Source organism: Psittacula echo (genome assembly GCF_963264785.1).
Source record: "Psittacula echo genome assembly, chromosome: 13".
Lineage (NCBI taxonomy): Eukaryota > Metazoa > Chordata > Aves > Psittaciformes > Psittacidae > Psittacula > Psittacula echo.
This window is the reverse complement of record NC_137749.1, coordinates 3316739-3332619: the sequence shown is the minus strand read 5'-3', so window position 1 is coordinate 3332619 and position 15881 is coordinate 3316739. Positions and strand designations below refer to the sequence as shown.

At 40.9% G+C, this 15881-nt stretch overlaps 1 protein-coding gene across 2 annotated transcripts in view; it reads left to right on the top strand.

Moving 5' to 3' along the window:
• SBNO1 (strawberry notch homolog 1) overlaps positions 1–14397 on the top strand; it is a 34400-nt gene extending 20003 nt beyond the window's left edge. For both annotated transcript variants that reach the window (XM_080629034.1, XM_080629035.1), the window contains exons 16-32: positions 561–712; positions 1255–1452; positions 1743–1913; positions 2001–2170; positions 3038–3169; positions 4349–4484; positions 4891–5003; positions 5104–5175; positions 5648–5747; positions 6277–6351; positions 6607–6753; positions 6835–6929; positions 7135–7227; positions 7648–7785; positions 8276–8352; positions 9025–9218; positions 10622–14397. In XM_080629034.1, the coding sequence (XP_080485160.1) occupies positions 561–712; positions 1255–1452; positions 1743–1913; positions 2001–2170; positions 3038–3169; positions 4349–4484; positions 4891–5003; positions 5104–5175; positions 5648–5747; positions 6277–6351; positions 6607–6753; positions 6835–6929; positions 7135–7227; positions 7648–7785; positions 8276–8352; positions 9025–9218; positions 10622–10764 (2206 nt within the window). In that variant the 3' untranslated portion in view covers positions 10765–14397. The remainder of the gene's footprint in view (positions 1–560; positions 713–1254; positions 1453–1742; positions 1914–2000; positions 2171–3037; positions 3170–4348; positions 4485–4890; positions 5004–5103; positions 5176–5647; positions 5748–6276; positions 6352–6606; positions 6754–6834; positions 6930–7134; positions 7228–7647; positions 7786–8275; positions 8353–9024; positions 9219–10621) is intronic.
• Positions 14398–15881: the final 1484 nt, after the last annotated feature.

Genomic DNA, 15881 nt, shown 5'->3' with positions numbered 1-15881 from the left:
GGAGTACCTTTCGTACTGGTGTTCTTAAGCTGCCTGTACATTAATCTGACAGTATTGCTCAAGTGGAACCATTGGTTAGTTCTTGGTTCTGCTGGCATTCTGAAACGATGTTCTCAGGTGTGAGAATGGCTGGTACTGTTCTACTCAACCTGGGAAGAGGGGAAGGCTTGCCAAGTGTACGCTGCAAAATGAGTTACAGTCGTGTCTTCCCTCTTCTATCAGATGAGCCAGATCCAATCCTGAGACCACCTTGCTGAAGATCTTAATTTATTAAGTTGATCTGTCATTTAAACTTGAAGCAATAAGAAAATGGCAGTAGCAATACCGCTTGATACCAAAAACTTATTTAACCAGCTATAAGTAACAGTGCTGTAAAATAAACGTCTCCTACTTTTAAGGTGACAGGTACAGCAATATGGGTGATAATTGTACAGACTCCTTGTGTAATAGCATTCACAAGGAATAATTCTTCAGAGAAGCCAAGCAAGCTGTGAAATTTTACAGGTTTCTACTTTAAGTAAATGCCAATTTGACTGAAGGATCCTTTTTTTCTTACACAGAGGAGTATTCCAGTCTCTTATTGAAAAGCACTTTCCAGCTCCTGACAGGAAGAAGCTGTTTAGCTTGTTGGGAATTGACTTGACTGCTCAAAGTAATAACAATTCACCCAGAGACAGCCCTTGTAAGGAGAACAAAATAAAGAAACGGAAAGGTAATGCTTAAGTTCCTTCACTAATGCCAGAAAATGGCAATTTTAGAGCTACCTAAGAGTGAACTCTGGGAAAAATACAGGAGTGCAAATATGGGTATAATCATTCATGAAAGAGTATGTATTGCAAGTCTGCTACAAGAAACTTCCATTAATAGATTGTTTTAAACCTCTCTGAAGCATAATAACCTGTAAAATCTGGTTACTTCTTTGCTCAGAATTGGGTTGATCTAGTATGGGACTTTATCCCCAAATGACTTGCATGTGTCAGACCACTTCCTGATGCAGTCACACAAATGATCGCTTTCTTTGAGGCTCCCTAGAGATGCCTAAACCACCTGCCTTCCCAAACTGATTATGTTCTTACTGAAAAGTAGGTGATAATAAAGAGAGAGGTCTTAAATCTTGGATACTTTTAAACATTTTTATTTTCAGAAGCAGAATATTTTTCTAGTTTGTTTGCAGTGCTGGTAAAACAAGTCTCAAAAATAAGCAATAAAGTCTAAACTAACTTAACTTTTCTTCTGGGGTGATGATGGAATTAGGTGAAGAAATAAGCAGAGAAGCAAAAAAAGCTCGCAAAACAGGTGGCCTTGCAGGTAGCAGCTCTGATGAGAGTGAAAGTGAGTCTGATGCTTCAGACAATGAAGAAAGTGACAATGAGAGCTCCAGGTTTTTGAGTTCTGGAGATGATGATGACTTCAACCCGTTCAGAGATGAATCCAGTGAAGATGATGAAGATGGTAAGACAGTTTTAAGTGTCTCATCAAGCAAGTAGCTGTACTTGCCGATAGTAAGCATAAAATCTTGCCTAACCATTTCAGTGAGCTGAAACAAAGTGCTTGATAAGCATTGTAGTTTAATTCTAATGAAACTGGAATTGGTACTAGAATGTTGATTTGCATCTTCTGAAAGTAGATTTTACACACTGGAGTTCCGACTTCTGTAATGAGAATGGGCTTTTTCAAATGAAAGGATGGGTTTTTTTCCTGTAAAGGCTCAACTTCCTAAAAATAACTTTATTTAACTTCAGATCCTTGGTTAATTAGAAAAGAGCATAAAAAGAATAAAGACAAGAAAAAGAAGAAAAGCATAGACCCAGATTCTATTCAAAGTGCCTTACTAGCTTCTGGTCTCGGATCAAAACGACCCAGCTGTTTTACTTCCACCGTTGGTACCACCACCTCTAGTACCAACACGTCGGGTAAGAATCAGTTTCTCTGACATTGATTCTCTTAGCAGTTAGGCAGTGACATTTCTAACTGTTAAAGAGTCTCTCTTAAAATTCCAGCCAACAGTAACACAAACAGCAGCTTTGTAACAAGTCAGGACGCTGTCGAAAGGGCTCAGCAAATGAAAAAGGAACTGCTTGATAAACTGGAAAAGCTGGCTGAAGATCTTCCACCAAATACACTGGATGAGCTTATAGATGAACTGGGTGGTCCTGAAAATGTTGCAGAGGTAGGTGGTTGTTCACATGTAGAAAAACTTGATGTTTTGCTTTCTACAGCCAGGCATATGTTACCTGGCTGCAGTAAGTCCTCCTTCAAGGTTTCATGTGTCCTACATATATCTATTAAAGAGAACTTGTTTATCAGTTTTAGACAGTAGTCTCGCAGGGCTAAGTATAGGTTGCTTTGAATGCCTCTGAATTAAAGAGGAACTTGAAGATTGTATTAGAATACAGAGAAGAGCTCTGAAAAGGTTAACAGGTTATTTCTGAGAGTGATACTTGGGTAAATCATACTAGCTTCTTCTTTGCTTTAGAGTAGTGTATTTCTCTAGTTGTAGTCAATTTGAAGCTGATGTATATAACATAGAAGGCAGCTTTAGTTTATCTTCCTAGGCAATGAAGATTAAGAACCTGTATAACAAAACTGTGTTAGTGAAAAGCCTTATGAATTACCATCTTTCTCAATAACTTTAAAAACATGTATTTAGTAAGCTACCTGTCTATCATGTAGAAATATCATTGTGATTTAAAAGACCCTGTTAAAATCAATGACAGTCTCAGCTGTCGGTTTAGTTTCTTAGTACTCTTGGTGAATCCCTTATAGACAGCAGTGTGTATACTGCTATATAATTTCTACATAGATATGCTTTGTTAAGCTTTTGATTCCCTGAGTTACCTTTAAATAAATGTTCCATAAAGCAGATAATGCCATCAACCAAAAATAATCAAGGTTCTCTAATGCAGTTTTGCACTTGGAGCAAATTAATCTATTTTAAGGCTGGTATATGAATCAATAGCATCAGTTTTGAAGTTTTTGGTCATGTAGCAATTTTGGTGTTGCCATAACAAGCTTGTGTTCCCTTTTATTTGTAAAGATGACGGGCCGCAAAGGGAGAGTCGTGAGCAATGATGATGGCAGCATATCTTATGAGTCGAGATCTGAACTTGATGTGCCTGTTGAGATTTTGAACATCACAGAGAAGCAGAGGTTCATGGATGGAGATAAGGTAATCCTTACATAGCACTTAAAAAACCTTGCCAGATGCTATAGTGACACTGATTTAAGTTATTCAAGTTAAGTTAAGTTATCCCACAGTGATTTCTCTTTTGGTACCCTTAAGTACTAGAAAGCGTTTTCTGTTCACTGCTGTGTATTTTGTTTTTCAATCAGTACATTGAGTAGTGCTAATACATGGCGGCAGCATGCTTTAAAGGTCAGGCTGTAGTTTGGGTGGTCACAAAAGCCTATGCCTGAGGTGTGTACACATGTACCAAACTGAAAGCTTTAAGCTGATCTTGTAAAACAGCCTGTTTAAGAAACAGATAAACCCTCCACATTTTTGTGATTCCTTTATCTGGAGTACTGTCTACCTCTGCTTAATGAAATTGAGAAAAGGGGGAAGCCACTGATTGACTTGATATGAGAAAGCTTTCAGTGAGGGGCTGGGGGCAGACATGGAGGTTGCTTAATTTAACAAGGATTGAGAAGTAATGCTGGGAAGAGGGAAAGCTTTTGTCCTTTGCATTGCACTCTGAAAGAAAATGCTGACTGGAGTAATGGTAGAACTGAAGGAGGTGGGGAAAAAACCACAGACCTTTCCTGTGGTTCATTTGGGATATGCTACCACAAGAGGGCAAATCAAGTAAATGTAGCTGTTGCATGGTATGGGCTGTTTTTACACTTTAGAGTGAATACCCGTGTTCCTGTGACTTGTGCATGGTCCAAACCTGTACATTCTGTCAAGTCAAATGTGTTCAGGTATTAGAATGGCCATATCCTCTTTCTTTGTAGTGTCAGCAGCAACGTTTTGTGCTGCGTTGCTTGCTTTCAGAGCAAAGCTCCCCGTGTCCCTCCCCTTTCTGAAGTGCAAGCCAACATCAGAGGAACTTGCCCTTTGGAATGGCAGGACTGCAGCACGAAGCCTTTCTTCGTTTGCACAGAAAGGTGTTGCTGAAAAGTAAAGTGAAAACCACTCCTTTCACTCAAATTTGTTAGCATTTTGAACTCTGATAAAGGGAACCAGACTTCTCCCCTCCCTGCTTCTTGCAATAGGGAGTCCAAATAACAGTGAAACCATTCCAGACCCATGTTAGTAGTGATTGTACAATTGCATATTTTAGACATTGAAAACTGAAGCTTGATTTTTGCATTTATTGCTAACTAACAACTCCTTTCTTGATAAAAGAACATCGCCATCATCTCGGAGGCTGCCAGCTCCGGTATATCGTTGCAAGCAGACCGCAGAGCTAAGAATCAGAGACGGAGGGTTCACATGACTCTGGAATTGCCGTGGAGCGCGGATAGAGCAATACAGCAGTTTGGTAAATAACCTTTTTTTGTTTCCTTTCCCTGGCAAGCTCAGTAGCTGAATTTACTGCTAAGTCATAGAAAATAAGATTGACTTAAGGGCCCTTCCACTCTCCTTTGCCCGTGAACAGAATCAGCTTTACAGTCATAGCTGATAGTCTGGAAAGCTTTGAAAGAAACTTAGCAAACAGACTTGCACTGCAGCTTCGGGTTTTGTTAGGTATCAGGTGTCTTTATGAAAGCTGACACAACTGTAGTGTGTTTCTGTACAACCTGCTGTTGGCTGTTTTACAGCAGAAACTGATTTTCAGTGGGATTAAGTTCTGACTTTTTTCTTTGCTCCTCACAATTCATAGTTTATTGGAAATATTCAGTGAAGTGGAATTTCTTTAATGTGTGTGCTTCTACTTAATTATCCAGGAAGAACTCACCGATCCAACCAAGTGACTGCTCCAGAGTACGTGTTCCTCATTTCTGAGTTGGCGGGAGAGCAGAGATTTGCCTCTATTGTTGCAAAAAGACTGGAGAGTTTGGTAAGATTGCTTCAAGAAATCGGATCCTTCATTAGAGAAAATAGAACTTGGGTTTCCTTGTCTTAACACTTGATTTAATAACAAAGATGTGTCTTTACAGGGAGCCCTCACCCATGGGGACAGACGGGCTACAGAAACTCGAGACCTCAGCAGATTCAATTTTGACAACAAGGTGATGGTTCTTCCTCAGTCTGAAAGTTCATACTGTGTTATTCCACACATCACAAATGACCTGTTGAGAAGGGATTTCTTTCATCTCCTGAGAAGTGTTTTACTTTAACTGTATTACTTTCTTGATAGGAGGCCTCTTTCTGACATAGCAGTAAGCATTCTTAGCTCTGTTTGCAGAGGAATGGAACACAAATGTGTGTACATTTCTGTATTTGTTAACAATCCAAGTCTTAAGTAAATGGTCTGTGTCCTTTCAGTCACAACTCAAAGATTAATGTAGCAATTCTAATTACAAATGAAGACTGGGCTGTTTATAGAGTGTAGTTTAAAACTGGGGAGCTATAACAACCTTTGCTACTGCAGTGAAAGCAACATTGTGAATTACAAATACTTGCTATAAGCCACGTGTGCTTGGGGCTGAGGCACAAACGCAGGGTCAGAATTGTTAGAGCAACTCTCTTTTTCTTGTGCAGTATGGCAGAAATGCTTTAGAGATTGTTATGAAATCCATTGTCAACTTGGACTCTCCAATGGTCTCACCTCCTCCTGATTTTCCTGGAGACTTCTTCAAAGGTAACTATAATCAACTGGGTGTAATTGCTCCCTTTTGATGTATGCATCAATATATGATGATATATGATATATGCATCAGTATGCAGAAATGCAAATCATTCTAGAGATCAGCTGGCCCAGGTAGGCCCTCACTGGATGTTATTCCTACACTTGTTTAAATATTGAAGTCATGTATGAAACAAGATATGAGCTCTCAGTGTAAGGCATATGCTGTATCTGTTTGGCCGGAGTATTACAGGCAGTTTAACTTCACTTTCTTCACTTTCCCATTATCTGTTGCAGTATCTTGTTCTGTGGCCTCATATACAGGGCCGTTAGTACTTTTCCCTGCCTGTGCTTCCTGGAAGGGCAGAAGTAAAGCTCTGTCTTGCTTATTGGTGTATTGGGTAGAAATTGCATGTCATGGTTTTGAAGGGTGTCAGAAGTTTTGGAATTAGATCCTGAAACGAGATTGCTAAACAAGCTGTCCCTTCACTTCTGTACTCTTGGATGGCAAAGTAGCTGTGATTCAACATCTTTCTTTTCCTAGATGTCCGTCAGGGATTGATTGGCGTAGGCTTGATAAATGTAGAAGACAGATCTGGAATACTAACGCTTGATAAAGGTATTTGTGTATTTCATGGATCTTTGGAATGTTGCTAGATGTATCGTGTATCACGATAGTGGGTTCCAAGCAATAGAATTGAAGTTGTAGCTATCTAAAAAGCGACTTTTTGGGAAAACTTCAGAACATTTTCCTTCTTTCTGAACAAATGGATTTAATTCCTCTTTTTAAGACTTTGAATACTGGTGGAGAGCTTGTTGTCAGCAAGCTTGATCTCTGATGACCTAATATGTGTGTTTCTTACTCTTCTTTAAGATTATAACAATATAGGGAAGTTTCTGAACAGAATTCTTGGCATGGAAGTCCATCAGCAGAATGCTTTATTCCAGTACTTTTCTGACACGTTAAGTGCAGTTATTCAAAATGCTAAAAAGAATGGAAGATACGATATGGGCATCTTGGGTGAGTAAATCAGTTTATCAGCACTCTTCTGTACTTCAGTAAGGGCAGAGAAACGGAATAACTCTGTCCTTTTCTTTTAAGATTTGGGCTCTGGGGATGAGAAAGTAAGAAAGGCAGATGTTAAGAAGTTTTTAACTCCCGGATATTCTACCTCTGGACATGTAGAACTATACACAGTAAGTTAAATCTGTGTTGTCTTTGTTAGGAACTAATAACATTTCGTTGCCAATAGGGTTTTTAAAACATGGCAGTTGGCTAAGAGGGGAGGTTCCTGGCCTTTCACTGGGCAGTATTTGGTTCTATAGTTCTTCAGTTCCTGTGTCTGTGACTGTTTCAAAGTCTGATCCTATTCAAATCCCCCTGTGTGGCTCTCTTCTATAGATCAGCGTGGAGAGAGGAATGTCTTGGGATGAAGCAACTAAGATCTGGGCAGAACAGACAGGTCCAGACGATGGATTTTATTTATCACTACAGGTAAGATTCTTCTGTCTCTTGGATTATGTTTAGAGAAGGTTTCTGTCTCTTCCTTCAAATTAATTATTACTCAGTTCTGCAGAATGCTTTGTGTTACATTAGAATTCATGTTAAGTTTGTTTCCAACACTCATTATAAGGCATTCCTTTTTAGCTGCTCAAGGTGTTTTCTGATGGGAATGTGAGCCCAGATTAATAGCTCTTACTTAAACCTGCATGAAGAAACCAGATGCTTTCACTGCAAGGGAGAGTTGTAAGGCTAATGTAGATTTAGTGGTATTGTCTTCTAAAGGTGTCCTTATTATTACTGGTTGTCTTACTGAGCGTGCGCACGCGTGCTATTACTCTGAGGAGCACAATATAGGATCACTTAAGGCAGATACTGTCAGTGTGTTAAAGTTGTTGGGTTTTTCCTTTCCAGATAAGAAATAACAAGAAAACTGCTATTCTAGTAAAAGAAGTGAATCCTAAAAAGAAGCTTTTTTTAGTATACAGACCAAATACTGGGAAACAACTCAAACTAGAAACATGTGCAGACCTGAAAAAGAAATATAAGAAGGTAACCATTAAAGTTATGTTGGTTTTAAACTTAAATGTTGAAGAGAAATATAAGGACTTTCTTTTTCTGGTTTTTATGTATCCTTCTGGCAAGTCAAAAACTGGGCTTATTTTTCCAGAGTGGAGCTTGTAAATGGGTCTTTTTAAGCAGATTTATGTGGTTTCTGCATTCCTATATCCAAAGCATTCTGAATATAAATAATGTGTGGTGTGGTAATGGAAAATGAGGGGGGGGCTAGGGTCTAGCAAGGGAAAAAGTCTCACTTCTATGTAAGGTGTACAAACATGCTCTTAAATAAGTAGTGATGTACAGTGTATTCTAAGCAACAAATCTGAATCTTCAGCTCATGTTTGCTGCTGATGTTTTAAATATTGTAATGCATTATTAGAGGTGGTAAAGATACCTTAACAATTATATGTGTGTTTTTGTTTCATCTAAGTCTTGATGTGTTTTACTTCATTGTGATTCCCCCTTTGAATGACTTTTCCAGGTACCTTCTGAAGATGCTCTGCCACACTGGTTGGAGCAGTACAACTCTTCTGCAGATACCTGCACTCATGCTTATTGGTTAGTATTTGTATGCACACAAGGACTTAAGCTGTTCACTTCAACTACTTCTGTCCTTCTATTACTCATGTGAAATCTTGTGTTTCTTGTCCTATGACCAGTCAAGTGACTCCACCTTTGAGTGGAACGTAAAGCTTTGCACTTGCCCTTAGGGTCCTAATATGTATCTTAGATGAGTGTGATTTATACATTAGCATTCCAGTAGAAGTATAATGAAATTAGCTTGTGCTTTAAGTATTGTTGTGGTAGGATAGTTCAGATGTTATCTAGGGGAGGAAATATTTATACTTCCCATGGAGATGGGCTATGTGTCAGAAACAGCTGCTCTTGTGCTACCTCTCGTGTGTCTGAACTCAGCAGCTGATGTCTTAATTCCTGAGGAACAGCGTAACGGGTAGAAGGTTCAGGTTAATATTGGAGTTTCTGAAATGTACTGATCAAATGTTAGTTTCATAGCACTTGTCTGTACACTTTGAAGATGTGGTCTCAGATTCTCAGAGCTTTACCATTAGAGGCATGCTGTAGATGAAGTACCCTTCCCTCATTGTGAACTTGCAGCCTTTGCTCAACTCTGAATACATGTTAAATAACTTGAAGTCTCCTTTTGAAGTGAATTGGATGCTTTCTGTTTGCAGAGTTCTTTTGAAAGCTTATATTTCCTCTCTACTGTAGGAGAGGCAATTGTAAGAAGGCAGGCTTGGGATTAGTTTGTGAAGTGGGACTCCGCTGTCGGACTTACTACGTCCTGTGTGGTTCAGTATTGAGCGTCTGGACAAAAGTAGAAGGCGTTCTAGCCTCTGTGAGTGGTACCAATGTGAAAATGCAAATTGTTCGTCTAAGAACAGAAGATGGGCAGAGGATTGTAGGTAAGCGGCTTGTCTGCTCTTTATTTCCATCTTGGAGTAGAAAGTAGTTGTAACTTACAAGTTGCTCTGTGTTGAGAGTCACATAGGAGACTGTTATAAAGATGCTTATGAGAGAAAAGGCACCTCAAGTGTATGTTGGGGAGGGGCAGAAGCACAACTGTTGATATTTATATTTGTAGTATAAACACTGTTTTCAGTCGGGTTAAAGAAGGAGGAAGTTGTTTGGGTGCTTTTCCTCACCTTTGGAACACTTATTCTCCCAGTTCTTCTGATTTAGTAGAAACAAAAAGGTCATATTAAGCCTGTTTCAGCCAAGCTACCTTTGAAACCATGAGGGCTCCACTTTTTCCCCCCACTCCTGGCAAAGAACAGTAAGGCCTTAAAATGTTGGTGTTTTTTCTTGTGTTTTGAGCTACTAAAAGTCACATTTAATTAGTAGTTTAGGGTGACTTCAGGATGATTCTGTCTTGCCTCATTGCTGAACCTCTTAGTGAAGCCCTCACAGCAGGTACCTCGGAGGCTGAAATATCCTTATTTGTTTAAATGTGGACTTAAGTGGATGTGCAGCATCATGGCAGCTCCTACTCCAACAGTTTTCTAAGTCCAGAGAAGGGCCACGAGGATGATCAGGGAACTGGAGCACCTCCCATATGAAGATAGGCTGAGAAAGTTGGGGCTGTTCAGCCTGGAGAAGAGAAGGCTGCGTGGAGACCTCAGAGCAGCTTCCAGTATCTGAAGGGGGCCTACAAGGATGCTGGGGAGGGACTCTTCATTTGGGACTGTAGTGACAGGACAAGGGGTAACGGGTTCAAACTGAAACAGGGGAAGTTTAGGTTGGATCTAAGGAAGAAATTCTTTACTGTGAGGGTGGTGAGGCACTGGAATGGGTTGCCCAGGGAGGTTGTGAATGCTCCATCCTTGGCGGTGTTCAAGGCCAGGTTGGACAGAGCCTTGGGTGCCATGGTTTAGTGTGAGGTGTCCCTGCCCATGGCGGGGGGTTGGAACTAGATGATCTTAAGGCCCTCTCCAACCCTAACTATTCTATGATTCTATGTTGAAACTAGGTAGTTCATGTTTAAACTTTCATGGTGGTGTGTAACTCCTGTGAGACAGGAAAGCAAAAAGAGCTGACTCATAATTTTATGTGGCAGCAAGTGATGTAAGAGGAAGCTCTGTCTTCAGGGGCAAAATGGCAACTTCTTTCTATGCTTTGTGACTTGAAGGATCGAGTGACTTGTGAGGATAATTATTGAGAAGCAGAACTTGTAGGTGTGCTTGATCAGACATTGGAAACTGTCACTGTTGACTGTTGCACAAATGAAATGGTGGAATCATCAGCCTGAGGCTTTAATGAACAAACTGTCTGCATGCTCACAAAACACTTGATCTGTTGCTGTTTCCAGGTTTGATCATTCCTGCAAATTGTGTATCACCCCTTGTAAACCTCCTGTCGACGTCAGACCAGTCGCAGCAGCTTGCAGTACAACAGCAGCAGATCTGGCAGCAGCATCACCCACAGAGCATCACCAATTTCAACAATGCATAAGAGGACAAACTACAGGTGTTGACTTTGGTGTTTTGAGGAAAAGGCTGTAAAAGCATATCACTTGCATAAAAATCAGGGACAGATTCCAAAGAAATATAACTTTTTCAGTTCAGTTGTGTGCTCTCAAATATTTTGGGAATAAAGAGATCTTACAAGGTTGGTAGAACTGAAAGCCAGCAGTTGTTTATGGTGGTGCATCTGTCTTTCCTTATGCTCTCTGTAGTGCTTCCTGTTTGCTTTTACTTTTGGCCTTTTAAGCTACAAACCACAATTTGTTTGAAAATGCTTGAAAATCCCCAAGCAGGCTTTATTTTTGTCATACAGTGCTCAGGGTTTAACGCAGTGCATCAATGCCATTGCTGTGGGAGATATCCTTGAATGCATGTATTGAGTATATATATAGAAAATATATATTGGGTTTTTCTCTTCAATTTATAAGTTTCTAAAAGCATGAAACCTCGAGGTTGCACATCATGCATTCAGGTTCCTTCCCAGTTTCTGTTTGACAGTGCATGTCTTTGGAAACGGGCATGGACAGGATAAACACACAAGGCAGGAATTTGGAGAGAAACACAATCTTAGTTGTACAGCATTGGTTATTGCATTTTTATAGTGTTTCTACCCAGGTGTGGCATTTTTTCTGGTTCTCTCCTGGGGTTCTATATTTGAGTCTACAACATGTTCTTTTTTGTGATAAAACATCTTAAATTAAACTTAGTTCCTTTTTAATGTATTAATGGTATTCCTAATGTGTACTGCAAAGGCGGCTGGATGCCTCTTTTCCTTCAATTGAAGCATTTCCTGACTCCGAGGTGGTTACAGAAACTGAAGTGCAAATTCACTTCCATCTCGCACACAATCTTCTCTTTTTTACTTCATTAACGTAATTTAATTTGTCACTTGTAAGATGAAACCTACTTGAGCTGTAAATTAGAGAATGGGAAACACTTGAGGGTTCCGCTGTATGTGCTGTTTCTGTTACCCAGTAACTTGAATACTGTTTAATATGTTGTAAGACATTGTAGAGTTTATCTGGAGCTGTTTAAAAGAAATTGTAATGTACAAATGTGAATAGTCACTTATCTATAATATGGGTAAGTTTTGTTTTGCCTATAATAGTAGATGTTTATAAGAAAGTGAAGGACAATGTTTGTCATTTCTTGCTTGCACAGGTTGCACTATTGAAAAATTGAGATTGTATAAACCTGTCCAAAAAAAAAAACCCTACAAGATAATGATCTTGTAGATGTCAAATAAAAGTTATTGTACTAACAAGAAGTGGAGTCTTGTTTAGGCAATCGCTGTATTCCAGAAAGAACTAACAAGTCTCTACAATTGGAATTTGACAGGACTTGGCATGTTCCAGTCTGCTTGAACCAGGCTTCTGTCTCGCAGCCCTAATGTCTCAGCTGAACTCATTAATGAGGCAAGAAGTCAACTCTGCTTAAACCTGGAGGCATGCTTTAAGTGAGGCTTACCTGACAGAGCAGCACATCCGCCATAGAGGTAGGGTATGTCACTTGTGTAAAGGGTGAGCCAGACACAAGGGTCATGAAGAGGGAATGAGGGAGCCAGAAGTTCCACAGCTTCAGGCTGAAGTGAGTCCCTTATGTGAATTACTGCACTTGAGGTTCTGTTAATGCTGCCTCGGCTGGCACCAAAGGGTGCTGTTGCAGAGGGTCTGCCTGCTTTCCTCAGCTTCCAGCCTGGAGTGCTGGAGGGGATGAATCCCAGCACATGCTGGTCACTAAATACAGATCTAGAATAAGTCAGCATGTTCCTTGTTGCTGTAGCACCTGCTCCACCTCTGTACAGTGCTTGCACTGCAGGCAGTAGGTGTTTGGGAGGGGTTTAATCTTGGAGTAGTGAGGGGAAGCTTGCCTTGAGTGCTGTAAGGCCAGTAGGAGCTGACTGTGCCCTGGAAAACCCAGACCACAGAGAGGATGTGGGGGAGGACATTGATGGGTTTCATACCCCCCACTGGGTGTATTTGGCATCCAGTCCAGGAAGAGTGATGGGATGTTGACAGATCGCTATTGCAGCAGAGAGTGAACCAGAGTGCTAATAATGGCCAGCTCTGTGTGTGCTTCGCTATCTCTCTCTTTAATTATTACTATTTGGTGTAGAAACTTTTGACCATCTGAGATGGTAACATAACACTTGGGTCTTAATCCTCAGTGAGATGGTTCTAGAAGTGGTAGGTTCACAAACGGTGTTGTATTGGTTTTAAATAAGTCATTATTTAAATACGCTTCAGTTCCTCAGTGCTTTTCCAGCCTGTTGTACTAACTTTGGTTGTTGGGATGAGCAAACAGTGAGTGGGATATCCAGTATGGATAACCAAGCCACACTGCTCTGGGTGTTGATAGCACATGCTGTTTGTTCACACCCACTTCAAACCCCATGGGCTAGTGTCCCCTGGAAGGAAAAATCCAACAGCACTTAAGAGGATCCATAAGAACTATTCCCATTCCAGAGCTCTGTTCCCTTACTTGCTCTCCTTTGCCTGCTCTCTGCTACTCGCCACCATCCAAGCCTTGGCTTTGTCATTCAGTTACTAACACAGCTGCACCCACAGCTCTGGAGTGTTCTAACAACTTAAAGGTTAACATCAAACAGAAAAGAGCCTTCAAGCTACAGAAACATTTTTCCTCTTGAAAATTCCTGCTCGGTGATTGGGGTGTGGTTTCTGGGTAGTCATTTGTTCCTCCTGTGAGCTCTGATAAAGCTTGGGGGAGAAAAGGGATATAAATAGCACTGGTGATGGGATAAGGAACAGCTCTGCAGTATCCTGCAGCATTGCTCAGAAGACAAACACCCTCAGAAGGAGGAAAGAGGAGAGGCCGACTGTCACATCATACAAATTATGGTCTCTCTGCTCTTCCTTCTGTGGGGCATTGATCTGCTTTGTACAAATCACCATCGGAAGTGGATTTCAAACTTCCAAAGGGTAGACGTGTCCTAACAGGGGCAAAGCTAAACGTATAAACCAGTAGTAATTTCTGTACTGCGTTGGGTTTTGGAACTGTGCTGTAAGAGGGGAAGGTGCAGATTTAAATTGACTTGGGAACTGAAGGGATAAAATTTGGATTTCTCTTTGAAGCTGTCCCTTGACAGCAGCTAAACTTTGAGTTGTTAAATCATTTCATACCTGAGCTGTGTCTGGCACAGTAACTGCAATTACAGCCCATTAAACCCCTCTCTGTGCAGCAAGTTTTCAGTTTGTTTTCCCAATCTCTGTGCAGTCCATTGGGAACACACACCTTGTCAGGACTCAGAGTTGTCAGCATGCGGTATTTCTTTGTAAATGACGAAAAGCTCTGCAACCTGTAAACATTTGTCGAGTGAATTACCAAGGGGGGGTTTTGTATCTCTCTGTTGCGTTTGGAACAAGCTTCATTCAGATCCCGTCGCAGTCTGTACATATATCGGGAGAGTATGTATGTATATAGAGATGTTAAAGGCTACTGAATTATTGAATGTAAATAACTCTTGGTTTCCTTTTGTGTTTGTTTTTCCTTCATGACCTTCCCAAGATGTATTCCTATTTTCTCAACCTGCCAAACAGGCGCTTTGTGTGTACTTGGAAATATATAGAGAGCATATATAAACCTTCTAAGGGCTGTGTGCGTGCATTGTGGATGTTACGCGTTGTCATCATTTTTTCCCCGGCTCTCAGTTGTCTGTCTCCCGTCACCCTTTTGATGCAATGTGGGTTTAGGATGTGTTTTTAGTGTATAATGCATTTTCTTGAGAAAAATGGATTCCTGATGTCCTTCAGTGACTGGAGCATCCACTTCCTGTGCCTCTATTAGAAACATGTCCTTTTTCTTTAGTCTTTTCAGATATCGAGCTTTAACCCTAAATCCGTTTCCATTTCTTCCACTTAATATCTCCAATGGTGTGTTCAGTGAGCCCCTACTATACAAGGTCTAGGACTAAATGCATCAACAACAGGACCTGCCCCCTCCTAACTTTTAAAGGTATAATTGCTACACCCATATTAAATGTTAACTCCACCTGAAGGTGGCGATTTGAGAGTAGGGAGAACATGTCTGTTGTTGAGTATTCCCTGGGGAAATAAGGTCCAAATGTGCAAAGTGGCAGCAATGGAACTTTCTTACCCGTGAAGCAATGGAGCATATTCTGAATTGCCAGATATAAATGTATGTATTTTTATTGGAGTTAGAGACTAATGAGAAATCCCTTGCACTGCCTGTCTTAATTAGTCCCTAAGCTTCCTGCAGTTGTCACACAGATTTTGCCCTTCTCCTCTCCCAGGGAAGGTCTGTGTCCATACAGTTATTCCCTGAATTAAGTGGTTGGTGAAGTCTATTGATGGGAGAGTCACAGCAAGAAGTGTCCAGCTGCAAACGGCACCCAATGCTTTCGGTAGCTTCTGTGGTCAGTGCAAACTTAAACGATGAATGTGGAGAGCAGCAGAGGTGTTCTGTCAGTGCCATGTGGGGGTCCCTGTCACAGGCTCTCATGGCAAGACGGATGGGGTTGGCAGAAGGAGTAAAGTACCACAACCAGGCTGGAGCGTGGAATGAGGTTTGGGAGACCTCAAAGGTGGACACCCTACTGCAGGCAGCGTTGGCCTCATCTGCTGCTGCTCAGGCTGTGCAGTGAGCTTGGAAAGCACCAATTCTTTTTAACCTGGAGGGAAGGAAGGACTGGAAATGCTGGAGTTTCTCAGCCACAGCTCTTTACAGCTGAGGGCAGATTGTCCCTAAAAGCTTACGCTAAAGAGTGCTAAATAAAAACCTAGCAAGAACTTACTTGATGTGCTTTGCTATTTCTTAATGGGTCCAAATGAGTGACTGAAGCTTGAGGCAGGTGTAAGATTCAAGAATAGGAACTGGACAGGTTTAAGCTGAAGCCAAATCTCATATACAGTCTTTCACTTAAAGATTTTGATTTAAGCCATGTCCTGGTTCGTAACAGTCCTGTGGTGCTTAAACACCTGCATCAACCTCTGTTATATTTTAATTTGCATCACCTAAGTCTGGTTTGTGTTCCTGAACTTAGGGCATAACTTTAGTATTAGAGACAGGTCACGTATGGAAGAGTGGTTCTATACTTGATTTGCACTGGGAAGGGTAAGGAGACATTTC